This window comes from Gossypium hirsutum, chromosome D06, assembly GCF_007990345.1.
Source record: "Gossypium hirsutum isolate 1008001.06 chromosome D06, Gossypium_hirsutum_v2.1, whole genome shotgun sequence".
NCBI lineage: Eukaryota > Viridiplantae > Streptophyta > Magnoliopsida > Malvales > Malvaceae > Gossypium > Gossypium hirsutum.
Window position 1 is genome coordinate 56795502 of NC_053442.1, and position 27401 is coordinate 56822902.

At 34.4% G+C, this 27401-nt stretch overlaps 2 protein-coding genes and 1 long non-coding RNA gene across 4 annotated transcripts; all 3 read left to right on the forward strand.

Moving 5' to 3' along the window:
- Positions 1-6402: 6402 nt before the first annotated feature.
- LOC121218423 (uncharacterized protein K02A2.6-like) lies at positions 6403-8118 on the forward strand. Its single transcript, XM_041095606.1, has 3 exons — positions 6403-6916; positions 7072-7643; positions 8008-8118. Exons 1-3 carry the CDS (start codon positions 6403-6405, stop codon positions 8116-8118), a joined length of 1197 nt encoding a protein of 398 aa, XP_040951540.1.
- A 5413-nt stretch (positions 8119-13531) lies between these two features.
- Positions 13532-15865, forward strand: LOC107900590 (5'-adenylylsulfate reductase 3, chloroplastic). Of its 2 annotated transcripts, none has more exons than XM_016826246.2 (5): positions 13532-13836; positions 13933-14076; positions 14164-14290; positions 14522-15335; positions 15430-15865. In XM_016826246.2, exons 1-5 carry the CDS (start codon positions 13749-13751, stop codon positions 15658-15660), a joined length of 1404 nt encoding a protein of 467 aa, XP_016681735.1. In that variant the 5' UTR covers positions 13532-13748; the 3' UTR covers positions 15661-15865. The 2 variants fall into 2 exon arrangements, with proteins under 2 accessions (XP_016681735.1, XP_016681736.1); XM_016826247.2 differs by having other exon boundaries at positions 13675-13836; positions 13933-14031.
- A 7986-nt stretch (positions 15866-23851) lies between these two features.
- LOC121218554 (uncharacterized) lies at positions 23852-24253 on the forward strand. The gene is made up of 2 exons (XR_005914996.1): positions 23852-24084; positions 24201-24253. It is a non-coding gene; the product is annotated as an uncharacterized lncRNA (long non-coding RNA).
- Positions 24254-27401: the final 3148 nt, after the last annotated feature.

Consider the following 27401-nt stretch of genomic DNA (forward strand, 5'->3'; position numbering starts at 1 on the left):
GGGGAAGAATAAGGTCGAAGAAGAACTAGATAGCTTAAAGACGGATAACAAAAAGCTGCGCTTGTCAATGAGAACTGTCGGGCTTGGAAAGACGTCAGAACAGTGGCGTGAAGAAATTTTAGAAGAAAGAAACAAGTCAGACCAGTAGGAAAGAAAATTGCAAGAACTGCAAGCACGAAATGAGGCCTTAGAGAAGAGCTTGTCAAAGAGCCAAAAGGAAAAAGGCAAATTAAAGGAAAGAGTGGTTGAGTTAGAAGGGTCTCTTCGTCAGCACAAAAGTTGAAATTCTGTAGTAGAGCTAAAGGTAAGTCTAAGCAAGATTGAAGACTTGAAGAGCAAAATAGAAGAGTTAGAGGCAGTATTGCAAAATTGTGAGGTTCGGATTGAGCATCTAGAGATAAAGGAAGGTCTTCAGAATGAGCAACGTCAGAATGAGCATCTAGAGATAAAGGAAGGTCACCTACAAACTTTGGCAATACAAGTTGACACGTTGAGTGTGAAGTATGAGTTGGAGTCAGATCGAGGACAAGAATTAGCCTCGTTGCTTAAAAAAATTAAGGTCTTAAGTCTTAGGGCAAAGCCTTATTTGTAGCACATTCTATGTAAAGAGATTTATTTTCTAATAAAGTTTTCTGAAAGTAATTGAAATTAAAATTAACGCATTTTTACATTCATTTTCATACGCCGCATTACATGCATTAAAAACTATTAAAAGGTTCTGATTAAAGTCATTCTTCAGTTAACCTGGAATCTAACCAACCAACTCAACACCGTTACGGTACAAGAGTGAAATAAAAAAATATGGACCAAAGATTAGAAAAGCTTGATCAGTTCCAAAAAGAAATGCAAGATCAACTTCAGTAGCAGATGCAGGAGCAGCTAGAGAAGACTCAGCAAAAAATGATGGATAAAATGATGGAATCTCAAGGGAGTATGATGACCAAGTTAACGCAATTGTTGACTAAAGGGAAAGATAAAGGAAAGAGCCCTATGGTTAACGTCGAACAAGAAGGTGATGACGAACCCCTATATCCTCCAGGCTTTACTCCTCCGCATGCACAGCCCCAAGTTGAAGTTTACCCGCGTAAATCTTCTGTTACAATTAGGCCCCAACAGTTTCAGGCTGATATTTCGAGGTCAATGAATTACCAAGCTGGATCAGGCTCTAGCCCTGAGAATAATCTTGTCACTCCTATTGTTCCTGATTTTGATGAGGCGGTTGAAAAAGAGAAAACAAAAGAAGAATTACCAAAGCAGTTAGAGGAAAGATTGAAGTGGATTTAAGAGAAATTCAAAACATTAAAAACTACTGAGAGATGTCATGGGATTGATGCTAAGGATTTAAGTTTGGAATTGGATTTGGTGCTCTCTTACAAGTTTAAAATGCCAGATTTTGAGAAGTATAATGGGACCACTTTCCCTGAGGCCCACATTACCATGTTTTGTAGACAAATTGTTGATAGACTGTTTTTAGGATAGCCTCACGGGGGCAGCGTCTAAATGGTATAATCAATTAAGCCGTGTTAGGATTAGTTCCTGGAGGGATTTAGCACAAGCTTTTATGAAACAGTACAGTCATGTGGCAGAAATGATTCCTGATAGGATTACTTTGCAAAACATAGAGAAGAATTCAAATAAAGGTTTCAGGCAGTATGCTCAGAAGTGGAGGGAGGTTGCAGTTCAGGTCCAACCACCGCTCCTTGAAAGAGAAATGATAATGCTCTTTATTAATACGCTGAAAGCCCCATTCATTACACATATGTTAGGAAGTGTCACGAAAAGCTTTTCTGACATAGTCATGAGTGGTGAGATGATTGAAAGTGCTATAAGGAGCGGGAAGATTGATGTTAGAGAGAACAACAGAAGGCAAACCTCGAAGAAAAAAGAAAGTGAGGTAAGCAACGTGAGTACATACAACAAATCGATTACGGTGAATCGGCCCAGAAAGGTAGTGATAAGTCAACAGGGTTCATCAAAACAGGAATCTGGTGCGAGACCAAGTACTGAGAGGCCTCAGTTCATTCCCATTCCTATGTCATATAAAGAGTTGTATCAGAATTTATTCAGCGCGCACGTTGTTGCCCCATTTTACTTGACCCCTTTATAGCCTCCGTATCCCAAATGGTATGATGCGAATGCACAATGCGATTACCATGTAGGAGTTACGGGGCATTCCATAGAACATTGTACTGCTTTTAAAAAGCTTGTTAAAAGGCTCATTAAGATGGACGTTGTCAAGGTAGATGATTCATCAGGTACGAAAAATTCATTACCTAATCATATTGATGCTAGGGTAAACATGATGGGTGAAAGCATGGGAAGAAGGGTCAAGGAGAATGTTGCTGAGGTAAAAATCCCTTTGAAGAGGGTTTGGAAAGAAATGGGTGGGAAGAGGGTTAATCATCTCGGATTTAGTGAGAGGACGTGAGACTCAAAATTATTGTAAGTTCCATCATGAGGTGGGACACGAAATTCTGAGATGTGAGGAATTTAGGGCTCTAGTCCAGAGCATGATGGATAGTGGAGAAATATAATTTTTGAAGAAGAAGAAGGAAAATGAAGTATATGTGTATCAGAGTCAGTGACGAGGATTCCGAAGGTTAATCATCCTGTGATTATCATCTCGCGCCCTAAAGTTAGTGAGGTTAGGACACAGGTGACACCGAAGATTGTAATTCAGAAGTCGACAAATTTTTCATATAAGGACAACAAGAAGGTCCCCCTAGAATTATGAGTGCAATGCAACAGTTTCGGGAAAGGAAGCTTCAGTTAGTGTTGTAAAAGAAAACCAAAAGATAGGTTCTTGTACGAATACTGAGAAGTACTGCAGTTGGATAAATGCCCAAGCAGAATCGGCGGAGGGAAAAGTTCTGGCGGCAGAGCAAAAAGAAGAGAGGCCATTGATTAATGAGCCAATAAAGGAGGAAGAAGCCACTAAGTTCTTGAAATTTTTGAAGCACAGTGAGTATAGCATGGTAGAGCAGCTGCATAAGCAACCAGCTCATATATCTGTGTTGGCCTTGCTCATGGGGTTCAAAGGTGCATCGAAATGCGTTGATGAAGGTGTTGAACGAAACATATGTGGCAAGTGATATTTCTGTCAACCAATTGGATCGATTGATCAACAATATAAGCGCCAACAATTTTATCTTTTTCAATGATGACGATATACCATCTGAAGGTATGGGGTCCACTAAAGCTCTACACATTACTACTCGGTGTAAAGGATATATGCTGCTAGGAGTTTTGATTGATAATGGATCCGCATTAAATGTACTGCCCTTATCTACTCTGAATAGACTACCTGTAGATAGCTCACATATGAAAACGTGTCAAAATGTGGTAAGGGCGTTCGATGGAACAGAAATGAAGGTTTTGGAGAGGATTAAGATACCGTTGCAGATTGACCCAAATACTTATGAAGTGGATTTCATTGTAATAGATATAAAGCCTTCTTATAATTATTTTTTGGGAAGACCTTATATACACTCGGCAGGGGCTGTTCCTTCATCGCTGCATCAGAAATTGAAGTTAGTGTCAGAGGGACGGTTAGTGACCATAAATGCTAAGGAGGGTATTATTGCGTCAATAACCAGTAATACACTGTACGTGGAGACGGATGAGGAGGTGGTGGAATGTTCTTTTCGAACCTTAGAGTTCGTGAATGCAACATTTATTACTAAGGGGAATAGAATTCCAGTGTCGAAGATATCCAGGACTACAAGAATGGGTCTTCAATTAATAATGGAAAAAGGAGCTGTACCGGGGAAAGGATTGGGAAGATATTTGCAAGGAGGAGTTGAGGCACCAGTGATGAAAGAAAAGTATGATCGTTTTGGTTTAGGCTATAGACCAGATGTAAAACAAAGGAGAAAGGAAATGGAGAGAAGGTAGGAGAGAAGAAGAGCACGCCTGAGTGGAAATGAAGTTAAGTGGGAGCCTATGGCTTTTCCTCACATATCCAAGACCTTTGTATCAGGGGATTCATTCATCCTGAGCGAAGAATGCTTAAAGTGAAAAGTGTTAAAGAAATGTTGGGAGATGTCCACATCAATGCCATAGACACAGTTGAAAGAGAGACCTTGCTGGAGATTTGCCCTTATGAACCTGAAAGTGAGCTAAACAATTGGACTACAGAAGAGATTCCTGTAGTTTTTAGAGCTTTTTCAGAGTAAATGTTTAGAACATCTTTGTTGTTTTTGACTTAAATTAGGAATTTCTTAATATACACATGTGAAACGTTATGATTCTAATAAATACACTTTTCGTATTAGAGCCAGTAGTCTTTTTTATTCTTTTTTTGAGTAGTTATTCTTTTATTCTTTTTCCACATCATTTATTCATTCATTCATAATCATATTTGTTCATAAATTCATTCTTTGTGTATTCTTTAGCGCCTACCATAGGTCCCTGGATATCAATGATATGAATGACGTTGCTTCAGACTCAGAATCTCTTTTTGAGTAAGACATGTGTTTAGAGGGATCACATGATTTTGAAGATGACGTAGACTGTGATGTATCTCCGAACTTATTGAGAATGGTATAACATGAGGATAAGCAAATTCTACCTCATAAAGAATCATTGGAGATTGTGAGCCTAGAGGAGGGCAAAGAGGTAAAGATCGGAACCGACATTACCGCCAGGACAAGGCAAGACCTCATCGAACTACTTCGTGAATTCAAAGATGTCTTTGCATGGTCATATCAGGATATGCTTGGGTTAAGCATTGATATTGTGGTACACCGTCTTCCTATAAGAGAAGATTGCAAGCCAATTTAGCAGAAGCTTAGGAGAATAAGGCCTGACATTGTGTTAAAAATAAAAGAAGAGGTCAAAAAGCAGTTTGATACTGGGTTCTTGCAAGAAGTCAAGTATTCAGAATGGGTAGCCAACGTTGTCCCTGTCCCTAAAAAAGATGGAAAAGTGCGAATGTGTGTGGATTACAGGGATTTGAATTGGGCAGTCCGAAGGATAATTTTCCGTTACCTCACATTGATACTCTGGTGGATAATACAGCAGGTTATTCATTGTTTTCATTCATGGATGGTTTTTCTGGATACAATCAAATAAAGATGCATCCAGAAGATATGAGAAAGACCACATTTATCACTTTGTGGGGAACGTTCTATTATAAAGTGATGCCCTTTGGATTAAAGAATGCGGTTGCAACTTATCAAAGAGTCATGGTAACTTTGTTTTATGACATGATGCACAAGGAGATTGAGGTTTATGTTGACGATATGATTGCAAAGTCCAGAACAGAAGAAGAGCATGTTCAAGTTCTGCGGAAATTATTTTTTAGACTAAGAAATTTCCAGCTCAAGGTTAATCCAACAAAGTGCACATTTGGAGCTAGATCAGGGAAGTTGCTATGCTTTATAGTCAGTGGAAAGAGAATTGAGGTGGACCCAGACAAAGTCAGGCAATACGAGATTTGCCTCCACCATACATTTAGAAAGAAGTACGAGGTTTTTTGGGAAGATTGAATTACATTGCTCGGTTTATTTCACAACTAACTGAGAAATGTGACCCTATATTCCGTCTTCTAAAGAAGCATAATCCGGGTGTATGGGATGAAGAATGTCAGAAGACTTTTGACAAAATAAAGCAACACTTGTCCAATACTCCAGTGCTATCACCACCTAGCCCAGATAGGCCATTAATAATGTATTTAGCAGTATTTGACAATTCTATGGGGTGCGTGTTAGGCCAACATGATGAGACAGGAAGGAAAGAAAGGGCAATATATTATCTCAACAAGAAATTCACTTATGGTGAGTCGAGGTATTCGGCTATCGAGAAGTTATGTTGTGTCCTGGTTTGGACAACTCGGAGATTACGACAATATATGTTGTATCATACGACGTGGCTGATTTCAAAATTAGACCCCTTAAAGTATATGATGGAGTCGTCTGCTTTGAATGGGAGGATGGCTAGATGGGAGATCTTGCTTTCTGAATTTGACATAGCGTATGTAAGTTAGAATTCCGTGAGAGGGAGCGCAATAGCTGACTTATTAGCTAGCAGAGCCTTGGAGGATTATGAGCTTTTGAACTTTGATTTTCCAAATGAAGATTTGATGTATGTGGCAGTCACCGAAGAAAATTCCCAAATGAATCATGTGTGGAAGCTAAATTTTGATGGAGCCTCAAATGCTATGGGTAACAGAATTGGGGAAATCCTGGTATCTCCAAGCAGAGATCACTATCCTATTGCTAGCAAACTAGATGTTGATTGTACGAACATATGGCAGAATATGAAGCATGCATTATGGGCATTCGTGCGGCCATAGAACATAAGATCAAAGTGTTGAAAGTGTATGGGGATTCCGCATTGGTGATATACCAATTCAAGGGAAAATGAGAGACAAAATACCCTAAGCTGATCAGTTATCGAAAGATGGTTCTTGATTTGATGGACAAGTTTGATGACATCACTTTTTGTTATCTTTCACGAGATGAGAATCAGATGACTGATGCATTGGCTGCCCTAGCCTCTATGATCCAAGTGAATAGGTTTGAGGATATGAAGCCTATTCAGATGAGTATTTCTGAAACCCCGGCTCATTGTTATAATGTTGAGGAAGAGGAAAAATATGACCATCCCTGGTATTTGAATATATTGCGATATGTGAAAAATCATGAATATCCAGATCCGGCAACGGAGAATGATAAGAAAGTGCTGAGAAGAATAGCTATTGACTATGTTCTAGATGGAGAGATCTTGTACAAAAAAAGGAAGGATCAGGAACTACTAAGATGTGTGGACGCAGTAGAAGCTAGAAAAATTCTAGAGGAGGTCCATGAGGGTATCTGTGAAACGCATGCAAATGGTTTCACAATGGCCAGGCAGATCATGAGATTTGGGTATTATTGGTCTACTGTGGAAAGAGATTGCATCAACATGCTAAGAAGTGCCATAAATGTCAAATTTATGGTGACAAAATGCATGCACCTCCTTCACCTCTTCATGTTATGACTTCTCCATGGCCTTTCTCTATGTGGGGTATGGACGTCATTGGGCCAATATTGCCAGAGGCTTCTAATGGCCATCGCTTCATCTTTGTAGTTATTGACTACTTTACCAAATGGGTGGAAGCTACTTCATATGTAAATGTCACGAAGTCAGCAGTTAGTGGATTCTTGAAAAAGGAAATTATATGCCGATATGGAATTCCTGAGAGAATCATATCCGATAATGCGCTGAATTTGAACAATAGTGTGATAGCGGAGGTTTGCAGTCAACTCAAGATCAGACATCATAACTCGTTGCCATATCGCCCAAAGATGAATGGTGCAGTAAAGACAACCAATAAGAATATCAAGAGAATTGTGGGTAAGATGACTGAGACTTACAAGGACTGGCATGAGAAATTACCATTCGCCCTCTTTGCTTATAGAACGTCTGTCAGAACTTCGACCGGGGCAACACCCTTCTCTTTGGTTTATGGGATGGAAGCAGTTTTACCTATTGAGGTGGAAATTCCTTCTCTCTGGGTATTGGCTGAGTTGAAATTGGATGAGGCAGAATGGGTTCAATCTTGTTACGATCAGTTGAACTTAATAGAAGGGAAAAGGCTAAAGGCTATTCAGCACGGTCAGATGTATCAAAGGCGAATGATGCGAGCCTACAACAAAAAAGTTTGTCCCAGAGAATTTCATGAGGGGGAGCTAGTGTTGAAAAAGATCATTCCTATACAAAAAGATTTTAGAGGAAAATGGATGCCAAATTGGGAAGGTCCATATGTTGTAAGGAAAGTCTTTTCAGGAGGAGCTTTGATCTTGAGTGAGATTGATGGCAAAGACTTGCCAAACCCTGTAAACTCAGATTCAGTTAAGAAATACTTTGCTTAAAAAAAAGGGAGAAAGAAAAAAGGAGAGGCCAAGGTGAATATCCGCAAAGGGCGCCTTGAGACCAATGGGGATTTGAGTTGAAAACCCGAAAAAGGGCGGCTCAAATGTTGATCAGGTGGGGCATCCGGTGATCTTGCAATGATTGATTCAGAAAGGGGGACGCAATATCTTGGGCCATCGACAGAGTACTGTGGATCTTCTAAGGACATGTCGAACTCAGAGTGGTCTTCGAAAAGTCTGCACAGAGAAGTTCAAACTGTGATATTTGGGCCACCTAGTCTTCTCAGTAATTATATATTGGAATACATTATTCTTTTTCAAGATTCGTGTTTCCAATCCATTTTCTCTTTTATTCTTATTATTCTTTATTTTGTATTTTATTCTCAATAAATTTCATCTTATCCATTTCGATAAGTCTTGTTGAAGAATTTTTCATTGCAGCAATGATTAATGGGCTAATAATACTTTTACGAAGGAAATTTTGCATATTACTCTGGAAATTTCTAAATAATATAGGGACCTAAAACAGGGTCATTGTTTAGAATACACCAAGTTCAAAGGTTGAAATGTCTAAAAGGAAAACTCTGAAAGTAAGATTATCCTTTTGATTTTTGTCTGACTGAAAAATGGCGAAATGTAGTGATGACGACAAAGCTTGATTACTTTGTGATAAGAAGAAGTTTTATTGAAGAAGGAAGTCCTTCATTTGTGCATAGGCATTTGGTATGACACCCTGTAAATGGTGAAGGATCAAAGAGCTTCACATTCTATATTCTTGAAATATAATAGGAGATGATTGAGAAAAAGTCATATTTTTCTACCCTTGGGTCACAGCGGGAGAAAGATGGTACAAATTTTGCGTCCCAATGGATTGAACTTTAAAGTTCATAGTGGGGGCAGTTTGATTAAGTGTTTATTCAGAAATGCCAGCTGATCAAGAAGGCGTTGTAGCTTGCCGGTGATAAAGCCTTAATAAACTTTGAGTAATGATAACCTAGGCGGCGTCATTCTCGTAAAAATGACATTCTGCATTCATTCAAATGTCATTCATACACGTCTAGTTAGGAGCATTTGGTTCATTTTGATCATGACATCCTAATCACTAGGTATAATTAGGTTCATAAATTGAATTATACAGGTTATGTTCTCCAGAGAACAAACCGGTGAAACTTCAGTCTTATCTCCCTGAAGTTGCAGTGGAACAGATTGAAGAAAATAATCCTATCTCCCTGAAGTTGCAGTGGAGCGGATTAAAATCAGATCTTATCTTTCTGAAGTTGTAGAAGAGCAGATCGCATCCAGTCTTATCTCTCTGAAGTTGCAGTGGAGCAGATTGAAGAAAATAATCCTATCTCTTTAAAGTTGCAGTGGAGCGGATTAAAATCAGATCTTATCTCTTTGAAGTTACAGAAGAGCAGATCGCATCCAGTTTTATCTCCCTGAAGTTGCAGTGGAGCAGATCAAGATGATAGATCTCATCTCTCTGCGGTTGCAGTAGAGCAGATTGTATCAGACTTATCTTTAAAGTTGTAGCAGAACAAGTTAAAGGTACAAATCCTATCTCCCTGACGTTGCAGTGGAGTAGATCAAAGCATTAATTCATATACTGAAAATGCAGTAGGATGGAATGAAGCTACTAGGAGAAAAGAGCCTTGAGGTCCGGCATGACCAGGGAAAATTGGTCATTTCTAAAAGTCTTTGCTTCGTTCCCATTACATGATAACGAGCAAAGAGGGGCAGTTGTAATAGACCAATTTTGGCCTGGTTAAAATAACCATGTATACAGCCCAAATAAACTAAAAACGAGGCCTAATAAGGCCCAAACCAATAACCCTGTACAGCCCAAAATTTTTCAAAGAACAGCAAACCCTAGCAGCTAGCAGCAAAATCAGCAGCCGCACCCCATGCACGTCGCAGTAACTGCCCCACGTTCAGCATTCCACTCATCACCCACGTCGCTTCACCCACGATCAGCAGCTCCGTATAACGTCGAATCCACTTGCAAACCACGAATAGCAATAATACAAAAATGTAAAAGAGGAGGTTTTGTCCATTATTTTTAGGCTATATAAAGCCAAATAGAGATTTGTAAAAGGGGTTACGAAATTTGTATCAAAAAAGGGATCATTGAGAATACAAAAGCAGAGAATCGAATAGGTTTTAAAAGGTTATTGTGCTTTTTTCCTTTCTTCGTTTTTCTCATTACTGTTTATATGTTCGTTACATTTTCTTAAACGAAGAAAAGAGAAATAGTATACTTACATACGAGAAAAAAAGTCTTGTTTGCTGCCCGAATCGGAGTTGGAGGGAGGCCTTAGATCCGTTGTGGTGATTGCGGCGGCTTGGGGGAGGGTTTGGGTTAAAGAAACCCTAACAGAGCACCTCCCATTGTTTCCTTTTCTTTTGTTTAAAACAGAAAAATGAAATTTTTTTAAGGGAAAAAGAAAATTTATGTTTTTATAATGGAAGCAAAATGGCGCCGTTCGGTGAGGAGGATCCGCGCGCCAACCCGACCCGGTCCCAGGATCCGCGCATTTTTTCAAAATAGGTCATTTGCGTATTTGGTCCTCTATTTTGGGGGTGTTTAAATCAGTTTTTTTATTTTTTAAAAATTCGGCCACATATTTTAATACTGTTTTAATTCAATCCATGTTGCTACGCGGCGCTTGGGCGATTTGGATAAATTACCCTTTTGATCCTCCTCCTGTTGTGCGCATTTTAATTTGGTCCCTTTTTGTGTTTTCTATTTTTGAATTTGGCTTTAAAATTTCCTTTGTTTTCAATTTAATCATTAATCTGTTGTTTTAATTTTTTTATATTATTAATTTTATTATATTGTATATTATTATTATTATATCTATATTGCATAGGTATGTTAATATATATATATATATGTTTTTTAAATGTTTTTAAATATATACATATTTTATATATACTTTATTTTCATAGTTTTATATATATATATGTATACGTACATATATTTATATTTTATAATATTTATATAGTTTTTCATATTTTATAATCCATATATATACATTTATTTTTATACATATATATACATACACTATTCACAATTATTATAAATATATTTTCCGCATTTTTCTTATATATACATATATATACATATTTTCATAATTTATTAATATATTTTTACTTATATTTTTTTATTTATTTTTTGATACCTATACATATTTTATATTTTATATTCATAACTTTTATATACATGTTTTAATATATGCATATACATATTTTTAAAATCTACTTATATATCATATTTTATTTTGTAAATACATATACATATATAATTTAAATTAAAGTAATGGTTTCATGTTATGCATTAACATTTTTTAAGAAAATATCTTGGTTTCGTCAAAGTATCAAAATCATCATATTTTATAAATTTTCAAGATATTTGGCATTCATGATTCTCGAGAAAGATCGTGTCCTAACTTACTGGATTGCGATTATTTTTCGATGAATTTAGAAAGCCAAGTATTTATTTTGCAATAAATTCACACAATTTTCAAATAAAAGTTTATTCTCGGGAATCCAAAAATGTCGGGTCCTAACTTACTGGTCATGACATTTTGTCATCTCGAAATAAGAATTTCTAAAACAAAAGGCAATATTCCGTATTTGGGAAATTCGAGTGATCGTGCCCTAACTTACTGGGTTTCGATTTTTCTCCTTTAACTCAAGCAATCGAATATCCTCTTAAAATTTAAATGCATGAGTTTTAAAAATCACAAGACAAACTTGATTTTGAAGATTTAAAAATATTGTACCCTAACTCACTGGGTGTGATGTTTTATTTCTTTGGAATAAGAATGTTTTGTTATTTTAATTCATTCACAAGTAAAAAAGTTTTCTTTTAAATTTTTTTTTCAAATTCTTCGACACCAAGACATTGAACAATCAATTCGGTACCGATTTTGGGCATTACGAGGGTGCTAACCCTTCCTCGTGCTTAACTGACTCTCGAACCTATTTTCTCAAATTTCACAGACCAAAATCGTTTTAAGGTGAGCCGATCACACCTCAATCAAGGATCGGTGACGACTCCAATTTTTTGTTTTTAAAGTTGACAACTAAATTTTTGTTTTCAAAAAATGGTTTCGACAATTGTTATTTTATATAATAACATGATAAATTAAATCTTATTATATTACCTTGAATGTACTTCGAAATAAAATTCTATAAACATAAATGTATGATAAATTATTTAATTATATATAGAAAAATTATTTGTTTCTATTAAATGGACCACCACACAACCATATAGTATTTTAACGTAATTGAAATTTCAATATTTATTTATTTATTGATACTAATTTGATCATATATGAGCTTTTCACGGGTTACTTTCAAAGCCTCTTATTTTATTAAAAGAGGTATAATAATAAATTTAGTCCCTAATATTTATTAATTTTGTTATTTTAACACTATTTTTTAATCATTTTGATCCTAACTTTAAAAAATGGTCAAATTACTTTTTTTTATGGAAAAGTTAACTTAACTGATAAAATTTTAATGAAATCGACATAATAATTTGAGTAACAATCCACACGCATTTCATAAAAGCTCAAAAGAATACGTAAAAGTATTTAAAAAGTTCATACAAATTTATGCATGTTAGCAATGAAGTAATTGTGAACTGTCACCGGTCAATCATATTAATTCTATTAAAATTTTAAAAATTTAGTCAACTTTCAATTAAAAAACAATTCGACTACTTTTTCAAGGTTTAGGGCTAAAATAATCCAGAAAATGAATCAAGGTCAAAGTGATAAAAGAGATCAATACTAGGGACTAAATTTAGAATAACACCATTAAAAAACAACTTTATGTACTCTCACTTAAATTGAACAATTTATTTATAGAAAACGAAAAAGGTTATTATTAATTGGGGGAAAAAACAAAGCAGGACCATTTATTTATAGCGTTGGACCACCTTGATATGAGGTCAGCAAAATTTGCATAATTTAAACCACTCCTTAATCTCTCAAAATAATAATTATTTTTATGTAAGCTAAAAAATTATTTAAAGAAGGTTAAATGCTATAGAAGGTCCCTGTACAATGTATTTTTGATAGACTTAGTCCCTCCACTATAAACTAATCATTTATAGTCCTTTTACTTTTAGAAATGTGCATTTTTATCCTAATTTTAACTTTATTTTCCATTAATTCCTTCAAATATTTTAACATAACTTATTTTTATTAAACATATAATGGCAACTTTTTGTACGGTTTGACAAATCCTTGCACGTTGAAAAAAATAGAACAAAAGAAGTCAACAAACTCTGTGGTGTAATGTCAAAGGAATTTTGTTAAAATGAAGTTTTGGGTTAAATCCCTAAACACCCCTCCCCTTTCCCCTTAAAAAAGAAAAAGAAAAAAGTAGAAAAATATATAATATTTGTCCAATGGTATAAAAATGCTAATTTAAATAATGTTTTTAAAAAATAAGCCATGTGAACTTATTTGATGGAATTAATAAAAAATTGATCTCAAGACTGAAAATACACATTTCTAAAGTAGCGGAACTGAAAATATCAAATTATGATAGAAGGACTAAATATGCCAAAAAGGCATAATATAGGACCTTTTATAAATTAGACCTTAAAGAAGGACCAGAAAAAAGAATAAATAATCTAAGAAAGTTAGAAGTTCTCTATTGTGTGATGATGGAAACAATGAGGGAATACGTTAACCTCCATCCAATCAAAATCAGCCACGTAAGCAAACGATGATATTCGAAATTACGTCCAGGTTCAATGAACCAGTTTATCAAGCTATTATTTAAGCCTTTCGCTAAACACATCAAAGACAAAGACGGATTCTTTATTTTTTGAGAAAACAAAGATTACATTTTTTTTTTTTGGGTTTGAGAATGGCGTTTGCTGTTACTTCATCGTCTTCTTCAACTGCGATTTCTGGTTCTAGCTTTCCTCGTTCAAGTGCCTCCCCTGATCTCAAAGGTAATTGTATTTTTCTTTTTTTTTTCCTCTGAAAATTTCGTTTTTTTTTTGGGGTTAATTAAGTTTATTGATTTTTTTTTAATTTGCTGTATGCAGTTCCACAAATTGGTGCAGTCCGGTTAGCAGATCGTCATGCAACGGTGAGTCTGTCTCGAAGACGTTGCGCAGTGAAGCCCGTAAATGCGGAGCCAAAGCGTAATGATTCCATCGTTCCTTTAGCAGCAACCATCGCTGCTCCAAGTAAATCTTCAAAAAAGAACTAATTTTTTTAAATTTGATGGTTTGAAAAGGGTTTAATCGGGCTTAATTATTTGGTTGATTCAACAGAAATATCGGAAAAAGTAGAGGTGGAGGATTTCGAGCAATTGGCTAAAGAACTCGACAACGCTTCTCCACTTGAAATTATGGATAAGGCTTTAGAGAAATTCGGAAACGACATTGCCATCGCTTTCAGGTAACCCTTGGCTCAAAAATGCTTCGCGTTTAGTACTATTAGTAATAGAAGTTAATAATTTGTATGCCAAAGCATCTCATGGAATATTCTCCTTGTCTGCAAGATCTTAAATAAAATGGTGAATGTGTTAGTCCAACTGTCACTTTAAGATTTACGAGATCATTTCTTTTAATGGAAAATTTGAGTGTTAATTGAAAATGGGAATTTTCGTTATGTTTTGAATTTGTGCAGTGGAGCGGAGGATGTTGCTTTGATTGAGTATGCGAAATTGACTGGTAGACCATTTAGAGTGTTCAGCCTTGATACTGGAAGACTGAACCCAGAAACTTATCGATTCTTTAATGAGGTTGAGAAACATTATGGAATCCGTATGGAATACATGTTTCCAGATGCTGTTGAAGTTCAGGCATTGGTGAGGAGCAAAGGGTTATTTTCATTTTACGAGGATGGGCACCAAGAGTGTTGCCGGGTCAGGAAAGTGAGGCCTTTGAGGAGAGCACTCAAAGGGTTACGTGCTTGGATTACCGGTCAGAGGAAAGATCAGTCTCCAGGGACTAGATCGGAGGTTCCTGTTGTTCAAGTGGATCCTGTTTTTGAAGGATTGGATGGTGGGATTGGTAGCTCGGTGAAGTGGAACCCAGTCGCCAATGTTGATGGTAAGGACATTTGGAATTTCCTTCGGGCGATGAATGTGCCTGTCAATACTTTGCATTCCCAAGGATATGTGTCTATTGGCTGCGAGCCGTGCACTAGGCCGGTTCTACCGGGACAACATGAGAGGGAAGGAAGGTGGTGGTGGGAGGATGCTAAGGCCAAGGAGTGTGGTTTACATAAAGGAAATTTGAAACAAGACAGTGCAGCCCAACTTAATGGCAGCGGAAATGGGGCTTCCCATGCCAATGGTACTGCCACTCAAAGTGACATTTTCAATAGCCAGAGCTTGGTCACATTGAGCAGGACTGGAATTGAGAATTTGGCGAGATTGGAGAACCGAAAAGAGCCGTGGCTTGTTGTGCTCTATGCCCCATGGTGCCGTTTTTGCCAGGTAAATCCTGTTTCAAACTATGCAGAATTTTAATTGAAAAAAATGTTGGTTGTTCGGCTTTAATCTGATGGATTAATGTATGAATTTTGAACAGGCAATGGAAGAATCTTATGTTGAACTGGCGGAGAAGCTGGCAGGCTCCGGGGTGAAGGTAGCTAAATTCAGAGCTGATGGTGAACAAAAGGAGTATGCAAAAACAGAGTTGCAGTTGGGAAGCTTCCCAACCATACTTTTCTTCCCCAAACACTCGTCTAAGCCGATAAAGTATGCATCGGAGAAGAGAGATGTAGATTCATTGATGGCCTTTATTAATGCCCTCCGATGACGGGAATCAAAAAGTCATTTGTCTGAATTAGCTGATCATCAGTCGAGCGCTGAAGAATGAAGCTGATAAAGCTTAGGACTTTCCACTCCAATACCCTTGTTTTCCAGATTCAAGTGAGGGTGTAAAACCCAGATTTTGCCATGCTCTGGTTCTTTTGTATATTCAGCACATACTTCCGTATTCTATCTGAGGTCTTTTTTATTTAGAGGGTATCATTAATCATCGAGAAGTAAATTGAACTGTTTTGGATTTTATTTCAATGGGAGGAAACTTCTCTTCTCGTGACGAAAAAGCATAAATGTTTCACACTACTTCAGCATTGATCTGTAAGTCCTGTGCATGGAGTGGGTCTAGACCACCTGCCTGTCAGGCGCCATCAACCCAGCCTGATCTGGGTTGGGATGGGATTAGAACTGGTTGGGCTTAATCCGAATTTAAATTAAATGATAAAATTATATATTTAATATATTATTATTTAAAGAGTTAATTGCAACAAACTATAACCCACCTTCTAAATTAGTTTTTAAATTTCAAAATATTTTAATTTCGAGGTTATATCCTAATTTTATGTAGCATAAATTAAAGAAAAACAAAGAAAAGTGAATATAAAAAATATATACTTTTTGAGGTTTTCAAAATTATTTTATTAAGCTGTATTGTTGATTTTTCTTTTCTTTTTTCAATTTTATTTTATTTTTAGTTTTTACGGTTAAAAGTTTTGTTGTAATATTTTTATATTCTTTTAATTTTTAATTTTAAATTATATCACATAGTATGTTTTTTTATAGTTAAATTAATAATTTTAATAATGAAGGAGCTAATAGATATAATCTTAATACTTTAGGCTGTACTTAAAACATTTTGAATTTTAGGGTTTAGGATTGAAATTTTTGTTGAAATTAAGCTTTGGCTCGACTCGGCTTATGGACACATTTTAATAGATTGGGTTGGGAGTAGATAGATCTTTTTTACCTCAAATTGGTTCAGGTCAGTCTGATTTTTAATTTTTATTTAAATTAAATTAAATTATAAAATATACAAATATTAATATAAAAGTATATATTTAATATATTATTATTTAAATAGTAATATGAGTTTTTTGGATGGATTAGGCTACGCTCAGGCCTAGGTTTGGATTTCTTTTTTAAACTAAGCTTTGACTTGGCCCAGTTCGATTTATGGACACCTTTTAATGGGACGAGGCGATATTTTTACTCTTTTTTAACTTTCTAGATCTTGATTTTATTTAAAGTTGAGTAATTTTCATTTTTAAACTTTTATTGTATTAGAGGCTAAATTTTAGAATTTCAAGTTTTAAAATCTCTTTCATCAACAAGTTTAGTTAAATTTCAAATGAAATTAGATTTTAATCCTAGAATTTTAAAATTTTTAAGTAGAGTTAAGTTTTAAATTCTTTTAGGATTTGCTTTAAGCTCATAGCATTTTATGTTTGACTTAGATTTAAACTTTGGAAATTTAAAGTCAAAATTCAAAAATTTTAAGTTAGAAACCCTAAATACTAAATCTTGTAGGACTATTGTTAATTAGGTGTTATAAGGGTGTTCTAATCTTTTTTACATGTAATTTTACTCCCAACCCCAGATTTTGATAATGAGACCGAGTCTTAATTTTAAGATTTTTCTTAAATTAGTCTGAGGATTAGTCTTAAAACTTTAAGCGATACATGACTAACTGACATAACTCAAATTGGTTAGGGGTGACTCTACTCTTTTAGGTTTTCATATCTAGCTTTCTAAGCTTTCATTGAGCACGTTATGACACATGACACCATCAAATTGGTGATTTTATTAGCAACAAAAAATTCTTGGCCTAGCTTCGAATTGGATGTCAAACCGACATTCTTGCATGTATACTTGAAGTAAGAGGTATTTTTTAAACAATCTCCTAAGTATATTAAGGATGGAAAAGAACCTAAAGTTTATACATTGAAAAAAACTCCATATAAATTAAAGTAAGCTCTATGAGCTTGGTATGGTTATATTGAGGCTTTTTTTTAAAATAAAAGTGGAGTTTCGAAAGCGTCCATATGAGCACACACTTTTTTGTTAAAACTAGAGATAATGGGAAAATGCTAATGGTGTGTTTATATATTGATGATCTTACTTTTACTAGGAATGATATAGCCATGTTTGATGGTTTCAAAACGTCTATGATGGATGAGTTTGAAACATCAGATCTTGGGAAGATGTTCTATTTTTATAGTCTAAAAGTGATGTAATCTGATGATTGAATTTTTTTTCCCAAAATAAGCACGTGGGAGAAATTTTGGATAGATTCAAGATGAATAGATGCAAATCTATCAACACTCCAACTGGGTTTAGGTTAAAGCTAAATAAAAAGAGAAATGGGAAGAAGGTGGACAGGACTTTTTACAGCAAATTGTAGGCAACTTGATGTATTTAATTGCTATAAGTCCAGACGTTATGTATTTTGTGAGTCTTATTAGTAGTTAAATGACCCATTTGAAAGACCCATGTTAGCTGCTAAGAGAATACTTCATTACCTATAAGGAACCAAGAATTTTGGTATTTTCTATAAGAATGGTGAAATGTTAGATTTGATTGGCTTCACTAATAGCCATCATGAAGGTGACAAGGATGGTAGAAGGAGCAATTTAGGCTATGTTTTTATAGTTGGCATAATAACTATTTTGTAGTCATCCAAGAAGCAACCATTGTTACATTATCAAACACAAAAGCTGAATTTGTTGTTGCTACTCTTTATGCTTGTCAAGCTATTTGGCTTAGAATAATCTTTGAAGAACTCTAATTCAAGCAAGAAAGTGTTGGAAAAATCAGTTAAGAAAATGATTTTACAATTACAGCATGTTGACACCAATTTTTTGATAAAACGGGGTCGACTTGGATTTTGAAAACGAAAACGAAAACGGGAGTCCCCACCAATCCTTTTTGATGAGGTGTGATCGGGTGACCTCGAAAAGTGATTATTTTTAATAAACAATTTTATTTTATTAAAACAACGATTTTGGTCCACGAAATTCAGAAAAACAGATTCGGGAGTCGGTTACGTACGAAGAAGGATTAGCACCCTCGTAACGCCCAAAATTGGTACCTAGTTGATTAATTAATGTCTTAGTATTGAAGATTGAAAACTTTAAAGAGATTTAAAATACGATCCTTTATTGAAATGTTAAAAATTTCGGGAAAAGGACATATTTCACGTTAATTGAGAAAGAAAATTATATCCAGTAAGTTAGGACGCAATGTCTTGAATTCCCGATGCACGAATGAATGCCAAAAATTTACTTATTTAAAAGATATTTAGCTATCTCGGATTTAAAAAAGGAATCATGTCCAGTAAGTTAGGACACGATCTCTTCTTAATTCTCGAGATCGTTTAAAACTTGAGTTTGAAAAGATTCGTGTATTTAGATTTATTGTGAAAGTTAAAACCCCGTAAGTTAGGGTATGACGTTCTCGAATCTAAACACGAGATTTCGCTTTTCAGAAATCATAATAAAATTAATCTAACACGAAATAGTAGAAATAAAACACGGTGTCAATATGCGAACAAAACAAAAATGAATACGATGATGTAAGCATAAATAATACGAGCAATAGCAACAAAAATAAGTTAAATAAAAAGGACAAATCAATAACATACAAAATAACAAGTATATAAGTAAATAAAATTAAAACATTCTTTCAAAATAATAATGGAAACGTAAATAAATAAATAAATAAATAAATAAAATGAATAAAATTATAAAAATGGAAAAAGATATATATGTATGTATATAAAATTATGAGAATGTGAAAAATATAAGTACGTATACATATTTAAAAATTATTAAATATAAAAATATATGTAAGTATGTATATACATATATATGTATATAAGAATTATGAAATAAAAAAATATATAAAAGTATGTGTATATACATGTTTATAAAAATTAGAAATATGTACGTATGTATATATCATAAAAATGTAAGCATATATATATATTTTGAAATTATAAAATATAAAAGACATATATATGTGTATATGTATAAGTTATAAAATATATATGTATATGTATATATATTATAAAAACGTATGTATATACATGTGAATTTTAAAAATTATAAAACATAAAGGATGTATATATGTGTACGTACGAATTGTAAAATATGTGCATGTATTTATATATATTATAAAATATATGTATATATATAATATAAAACTTGGAATTAAAAGGTATACATAACTACCTGGTAATAATAGTAATAATACAATATTAGTGATATTATATAATAATAACAGTATTAAAATAATTAATTTAGTAATAGAATAATTAAAATAACAAACAGAGGACTAAAAAGAAACTAGACAAAGTTTTAGGGCAAATTAGTAACAAATAAGAGAAAAAGGACCAAAATGATATGCGTGACAACTAACGACGTCCAAATAGGAAATAAAACCCAAATCCGCACACGTGTCATTCATTGGGGGAGATCAGCATACGAAGGACTGAATTGAAAAAGAATTAAAATTATGTGGTAAAATAGAAAAATAAAAAAGGACAGAATCGAAAACCACAAAAGAAGCGGAAGGACTCGCCAAGAAAATATCCCATTAGCATGGAAACACGCGGATCTGATTTCCTGGTCGGGTCACACGCGGGTCGTCCCCCTAAACGGCGTCATTTTGGCACCTGGAGCTAAGGCCCAAAACGACGTCGTTTTATACACCTATATAAATCCATTTTAAAAAAAAACATTTTCTACCTTCCCCTTAAAAAAAACTGAAATTTCTCTCCAAAAAACCTCTCTCCTCCAGTTCTAGCTCCGACCGATGGTCACCGTGCCTGGCTCCGGTCGCCAACGTCGATGTCACCGTGCACGGTGGCCGGCGAGATTAAAAAAATGTGTTTCTTTAGATCTCAACCCCAATGCCCAAAACGAAAGAAAAAGGACCTTCGGTCCTCTCAACAACCGATTCGACACTAGAGAAGGAGCCTCCGACGACCAAGATGCGGATCGACTCCGGTAGGCTTCTTTTCTCTTTCTTTTTTTTTTATATTTTCGTGTATGTAAAAAAAGTAAAGTAAATAAAATAGGAGTATATAATCTTAATAAGTATCTAAAACGGAAAAAAAAATGACCTTGAAAGTGTTGTATTTTTATTTCATTTTCGTAAAAAAAGAGAGAGACCAGGGATTTAAATAGCGGACCGTTTTCGGAATAGAGGTCGTTATATAGCGGTAGCGCCGCCACCGAAACCGCTATTGCTGAAAATAACGGAGGGAAGCGGATTCACACCGATAACGGTGGATAGCGGCCGCAATTTAACGGATAATTGACAATTGCGGCAATAACAGGCCGCTATTCCCGTTATTTTCCGTTTCCGTAAATTAAAAAAAATCAAGTGCTGTAGATGGATGGTGATTCTGGTGAATGAAATACTGAAGTGAATAGTGAAAAGTGAAGACTGAAGAAAGACTGAATCAATGTACTTTATAATAAAACAAAAGAGAATATATTCCCTCCCTACCTACAAAATATGCTTTCAAGTTTCAAACTTTCAATCAAAACAAAGTAAAGTAAAGTAAAGTAAAGTAAAGTAAAAGACTGAAAGTCGATTAAAAAATCAAAACTCACTCACAATACAAGTCAGTAAGTCACAGACTCACAAACTCAAATTTTACAGAATCACAAGCAAACGAAAAGACAAAATATATTTCTCATTCATTCTCCATATTTCGACAAGGCAAACAACACAGCCACAGGGCACAGGCAGCAAGCAAAGCAATAGATCAAGTAAGTAGAAAACTAACCCAGTAAGTAAAGTACTTGCATGTCTTGAATCTGCAGCATAGAGTGATTTTTTGAGATTTTTATCCCTAGATCTATGTTCTACACAAAAAAAGGGGGTTAAAATGTTTTCGGCAATTTCCGACCACCGTGCACGGCGGCGCCGTCGGCAGTGACCGGCGGCTGCCATGGTGGCCGATGGCCGGATTCTGGGCAACTGCAGAGAGAAAAAAGAGAATTGAGAGAAAAAGGAAAAAAATATTTGAACAATGGCTGAAATGAAGATTTTGAAAAAAATTTGATTTAAATAGGCCTTCAAAACGACGCCGTTTTGGGCAGGCCACTCTGGCACCAAAACGACGCCGTTTCGGCCTAACCCATGCACTTACCCGACCCGTTTCCTAGGATCCGCGTGTTTTTAACGGAAGGGTTAATTGCGCTTTTAGCCCTTCCTATTTTTTATTATTTACAATCAAGCTTATTTCTTTTTTAAATTTATCCTATAATTTATTTCGTATTTCAATTTGGTCCACCTTGAAGCTGTGCGTTTTGAAGGATGGGGATTATTGCCCATTTGATCCATTTTTGTTATTTGCGCATTCAATTTGGTCCTTTTTCTTTTTATTTATTTTGGATTTGCCGCAAATTTATGTTTTAAGTTCGATTTAGTCTCTTTTTTTGTTATTTTTGCTATATTATTATTAAATTAATTAATTTAATATTACTATTACTATTATTATTTTTCCTTTTTTTATTTTATTATTTATTTACTTGTTATTATTACCATATTATTAAAATTTAATTAGTTTTGCATTATTATTTCAATTATATTTATTTTCATATTTATTTACCTAAATATTTTAAATACATTTATTTTATTATATCATTTTATTTATCTATATAGTATATCCTTTCATATAATTTTTAATTTTAAGATTTTTATTATTGTTATTATTATTCTTAATACCATCATCATTATTATTATTATTACTATTATTAAATTGTTTTACACAATATTTATTTATTTATTTCTATAATATTAGGTCTTTACTTTAGCTTTAAATTTTGTTTACTTTTTTTGGTATTATATTGTTGATAATATAAGTAATGAGTTGCTTATATTTCTAAATATAATTTTATGTTTCTTATATATAAATAAAAATAAAGCATGCCACCACGTGAAGAGTTCCCGACTAAAGGATTGGAGGGTGCACCAAGTAATGATATAGGTTGGCACTTTGGAACTCCAGTGCCAAATGCGAGAGGAAGTATCGTATATAAACTTTGTGGTAAAGTTGTGAAATGAGGAATAACACAATTTAAAGAGCACATTGCTCATAAAACCGGCAATGTTGCACCATGCCCTAATGTTACTGGTATGTGATACTTTATTATTATTATTAAATGTTATTATAAATTTATCAATAAAGATTATATATAATTGATAATAATATAAAGTGTGAATTATTTTTATTTTATTAACAGGTGTCATTAGAGAAAGTATGATGAATGTACTAAAAGAAAGCAACACAAAGAAAATAGACAAAAAGAGGAGAAAAGATGAATTCTTATCTCAATTAACAGAAGAGGAGGATGAGCACGAGGGATTCATTGATGAGGTTTCTGCTATAAGGCAAGCAACTCGAGAAAGTATCCAATCACAACACGAGTGGCATAGAAGGGAAGAATTCAGATGAAGTACTAGTGGTTGGGATAACATTTATGAAGAAGGGCGATCTTCTCATGGATCAGCTAGAGAACATAATAGAGAAAGAACAAGTAAATCTATTCCAGGTGAGTCTGAGTTTACCTTAAGGGGAGCTATACCTGAATTGGTTAGAAGCAAAAGTTCAAAGCAACCAAAGGTCAATGACTTTTTTTTAAAGAGTTTTCGAAGGAAGATAGGTGAAGCGGTATCTAAATTTATAATATATGAAAGACTTCCTTTTCAATTAGCAAGCTTTCCATGGTTGTATAACTTAATTCAAGTGGCAACAGAAGTTGGACAATGTGTAAAGCTCCCAACACCTTATGAGGTTTCAGATGTGTATTTGGAGTCAGAGTATCAACGAGTTCATGATTGGGTAAATGTACTAAAGACTTATTGGAAAGAATTGGGTGCAACTCTAATGTGTGATGGTTGGACCAACAGTTTGAATCAAATGCACATCATTAATTTCCTTGTTTATTTCAGTAAAGGAACCATTTTTTGGAAATCGGTAGATGTCTCAAGTGTCCGTAGTAGAGATGCTGAATTCTACTACCGTTTGTTAGATTCAGTTGTAGAAGAAATTGGATAAAATTACATTGTCCAAATAGTGACTGGTAATGAGGCAGCAATGAAAGCTGCTGGAAAAAAATTAATGTTGAAAAGACAACATCTATATTGGACCTCATGTGCAGCTCATTGTTTAGATTTATGCCTTGAAGATATTGGGAAAAAGCCCAGTGTAGCAAAAGTGTTAGATGAGGCAAAGAAAGTGACTTGCTTTATATACAATCACATTTGGACTGTTGATTTGATGAAGAAGTATACACAAGGGAAACAAATACTTCGACCCGCTCTTACTCGATTTGCAACTCATTTCATTCAACTTGAAGAGATAACAAGACAAAAGCAAGGTTTGAGAGAAATGTTTAATTCAAAGGTCAGTATTGTATAATTAGTTAATATAATTACTTAAATATAGTAACCTTTAGTGATTTTATTAGTTCCAAATAATTTAAATTATATTATTTTAAAATTTTTCTTATGAATATATAGGAATTTAAAGAATCAAAATGGGGAAAGCAAAAGTCAGGGCCTGCTTATGAAGCCAAAAAAATTGTTTTGGGAAAAGATTTTTGGAAAAAAGCCAATGACCTCATAAAAGTTTATGAGCCCTTAGTAGGAGTATTGAGACTTGTGGATAGTGATGAAAAACCAACGATGGGCTTTATTTATGAGGCTGTTGATAGAGCTAAACGAGCAATTCTACAAAATTGTCGATATTTCACAGAGTATGAAAAGATTATTGACAATAGATGGAATTTTATGCATTCCGACTTGCATTCAGCTGGTAAGATAAAATGTTTCATATAATTAAGAACTATTTTTATATTTTATTATTTTAAGCTTTAGATTATTATTATTTGATGATATTCTTATAAATTATACTTAGGTTATTTTCTCAACCCTCAATTTCAATTTGGGGTGGAGCATTCTGAGAATGTACTAATAGAAACATTAGAAGGTACACGATCAGTAATTGAAAGATTAGAACCTTCTATGGATACTCAAGTCAGAATGGTTAATCAGGTTAGATTCAACTACTATTATTTGTAACTTAGTTAAATAATTTGAAATAGAATTTTTATTTTTATTTTTACTCTATCTTTTATTTATGCAGTTGTTACTATTTAGAGATAAACATGAGACATTCGTTACTCTACAAGCACAAAGAGCTTGGAAGCAAATGAATACGGGTAAACAGTTAATTAAATTATTTAATTTAATTTATATTATTTAATTATATTGTACATTTTAAAGTTATTTTGAAATTTAAATAATATTATGCAGCTGAGTGGTGGATGATATACGGCACATGTGTTCCCGAATTACAAAAATTAGCAATTAAAGTGCTTAGTCAAACAACTTCAGCATCAAATTGCGAACGAAATTGGAGCACATTTAGTTATATTCACACCAAGGCAAGAAATAGGTTAAAGTATAAAAAACTTGAAAAACTAGTGTTTACCTATTATAATATGAGGCTTAAGATGAGGCATCAACAAAGAATGAGCACTGATGATATAAATGCTAGTTTTAATCCTATCAGCCTTGATTATATCTTTGAAGATGTTGATCCACTATTAGAATGGCTTCATGAGAAAGAGAATCCATTGTTAGATGGTGAAAATGCCGGTGTGTTGCCTGTGGATACCTCTGATGATGAAATGGATGTTGATCAATCGCAACAACAAATTTTGTCTCATTCAAGTTCTAGTTCAACTCCAAGTCAGAGTGGCGATGGACCCGATGGTGGTGGTTTAAGTCCAATTGATGAGGATGACGGATATAGTGGTGATAAAGGTGAAATTAGGTCTTCTAGTCAGTATGGAGGAGAATATGGGGGTGGTACCACTGGTGGACATTTTTGTGATAGATCAGAGTTTGATGGAAATATGTTTCCTGAACCTAGGAGAGATAGAAGTGAACCTAGAGCTCCATCAAAGGGAAAACGAAAGAAGCATACTTCTATAGGCTCTTCATCTGGTAGGAGATCGAGTTCTAGTAACCTTGGGTATAGTGATTCATCTACTAGCACTCAAGGTTTTTATCCACCAGAACAACCTTCACATGGTTATCCACAACCATATGGTTATTATCCACCATTTCCTAATTATGGTGTGTCATACCAGCCTCAAATGCATCCTCCTCCACCAATGTATCACCCACCTCCACCTTTCATGTATCCTCCTCCTCAAATATATCCTCCATATCAATTGAATGAAAAACAAGGTGAAAATGTTACTTTTTTTGGATATATTTTTGGACAAAGGCCAAGAGAATCAAGTCAAGAACGCTCCCAAAGTGAAGGTGAAGGATTTGATCTTCCTCGTCATTCCACTAATTGGTGAAAACTAAATCGTGCCACTATCATTATTTGTAAGGTATGTTTTTTTTAAAGAAATCTTTTGTTATTGTTCTTAATTTTGATGATATTAAAACATTTAAAATAATATATATCTTTAGATAAATGAATGAAGTATATTTTATGAAAAGATAATGAAGAATCGAAGCATGTTAAATTATATATGAAAGTAGAATGAGATGAGAAAAAGTGTTAGGAAATAGGAATAATTAATGAGAATCTATTCATTAATTTATCTATTCCTTTTTTCCTTTTGCAGCATAGAATATTTATATCTTCACTATCTTCAAAGCTGTCAAGAAATATTGAAGACATCTCTCATGTATGAATTCTCAATTCTTTTATCTATAAAAACTTTCAAACTTATTAATATGATAAATGTTTAATATTTCATTTTTTTAATTTGTTATTAGTTAATATAACATTCTTAGAAAATTCGTAAATAAATATAAGAATAATTAATGATTATAAAAGTTGTGCTCTCATGTCATATTAATAAAGGTTCATAAGTGTTAGAAAACACTCTAAAAATCATTAAAAGTGACTTTTTATAATTATAATTATAATTACTATGTTTTACAGTAAGTTGTGCGAATTTGAAAAAAATTCACGACCGCGATACCCGCAGTGACCGCAATAGCGTCCGTTATGTCCGCGACCGCGACAAACGCGACGCAACCGAAAACGCGACCGCGACCGCAATTTAAATCCCTGAGAGAGACTTTTACAGAGTTTACATTCGACTTTTGTAGCCGATTTCTTACACATTTTTTACTGCTTGCGTGTTTGTTTCGTCTTGCAAGTGATTGATGGGGGTGGAGCAAGTGAGCAGTGGCAAGTGGGGCAGACAGTGGTGGCTGGTCAGAAGCAGCAAGTGGGCAGAGTTGGTGGCGGTGGCAGGTGAGGCGACAGACATAGGGTGCGGCGGCTAGGGTTAGGAGCTAGGGTTTTTTCATGTTTTTGTTTTCGGGTATTGGGCTAGTTTTTTCTAATTTGGGCTTGTATTTGGGCTGTTTGGGTTTAATGGGTTAGGTCTAGGTAGTTTGGGCCTGTTGGGTCAACATTATAAGTGGGCTCGTAATGGTTTTATGTTTGGGTTTATTTTTATTTTTATTTTTTTGTAAAATGGACTATTTAGGTTGGTTGCCAGGCCCGGGTAAAATTGGGCTTATACATAGCAGAAGTTTAACTTTTTTTCAAAACTGAGCTTATTTGAGATATTTATAGCAATAAATTCCAACTGAATAATACTAGTGTGTTGTGCGAGACAAATTCAAGTCGGTCCTTACTTTCAACCAAACGACCTTCTTCGCTATTCTCGTACCACGAAT

Coding starts and splice junctions, on each gene's coding strand:
- LOC121218423 (XM_041095606.1), top strand. CDS start 6,403: ATGGTTCTTGATTTGATGGACAAGTTTGATGACATCACTTTTTGTTAT. Junction 6,917..7,071: donor TTGCATCAACATGCTAAGAA/GTGCCATAAATG, acceptor TCATCTTTGTAG/TTATTGACTACTTTACCAAA. Junction 7,644..8,007: donor TGCGAGCCTACAACAAAAAA/GTTTGTCCCAGA, acceptor TGATTGATTCAG/AAAGGGGGACGCAATATCTT.
- LOC107900590 (XM_016826246.2), top strand. CDS start 13,749: ATGGCGTTTGCTGTTACTTCATCGTCTTCTTCAACTGCGATTTCTGGT. Junction 14,077..14,163: donor AGCAACCATCGCTGCTCCAA/GTAAATCTTCAA, acceptor TTGATTCAACAG/AAATATCGGAAAAAGTAGAG. Junction 15,336..15,429: donor CATGGTGCCGTTTTTGCCAG/GTAAATCCTGTT, acceptor AATTTTGAACAG/GCAATGGAAGAATCTTATGT.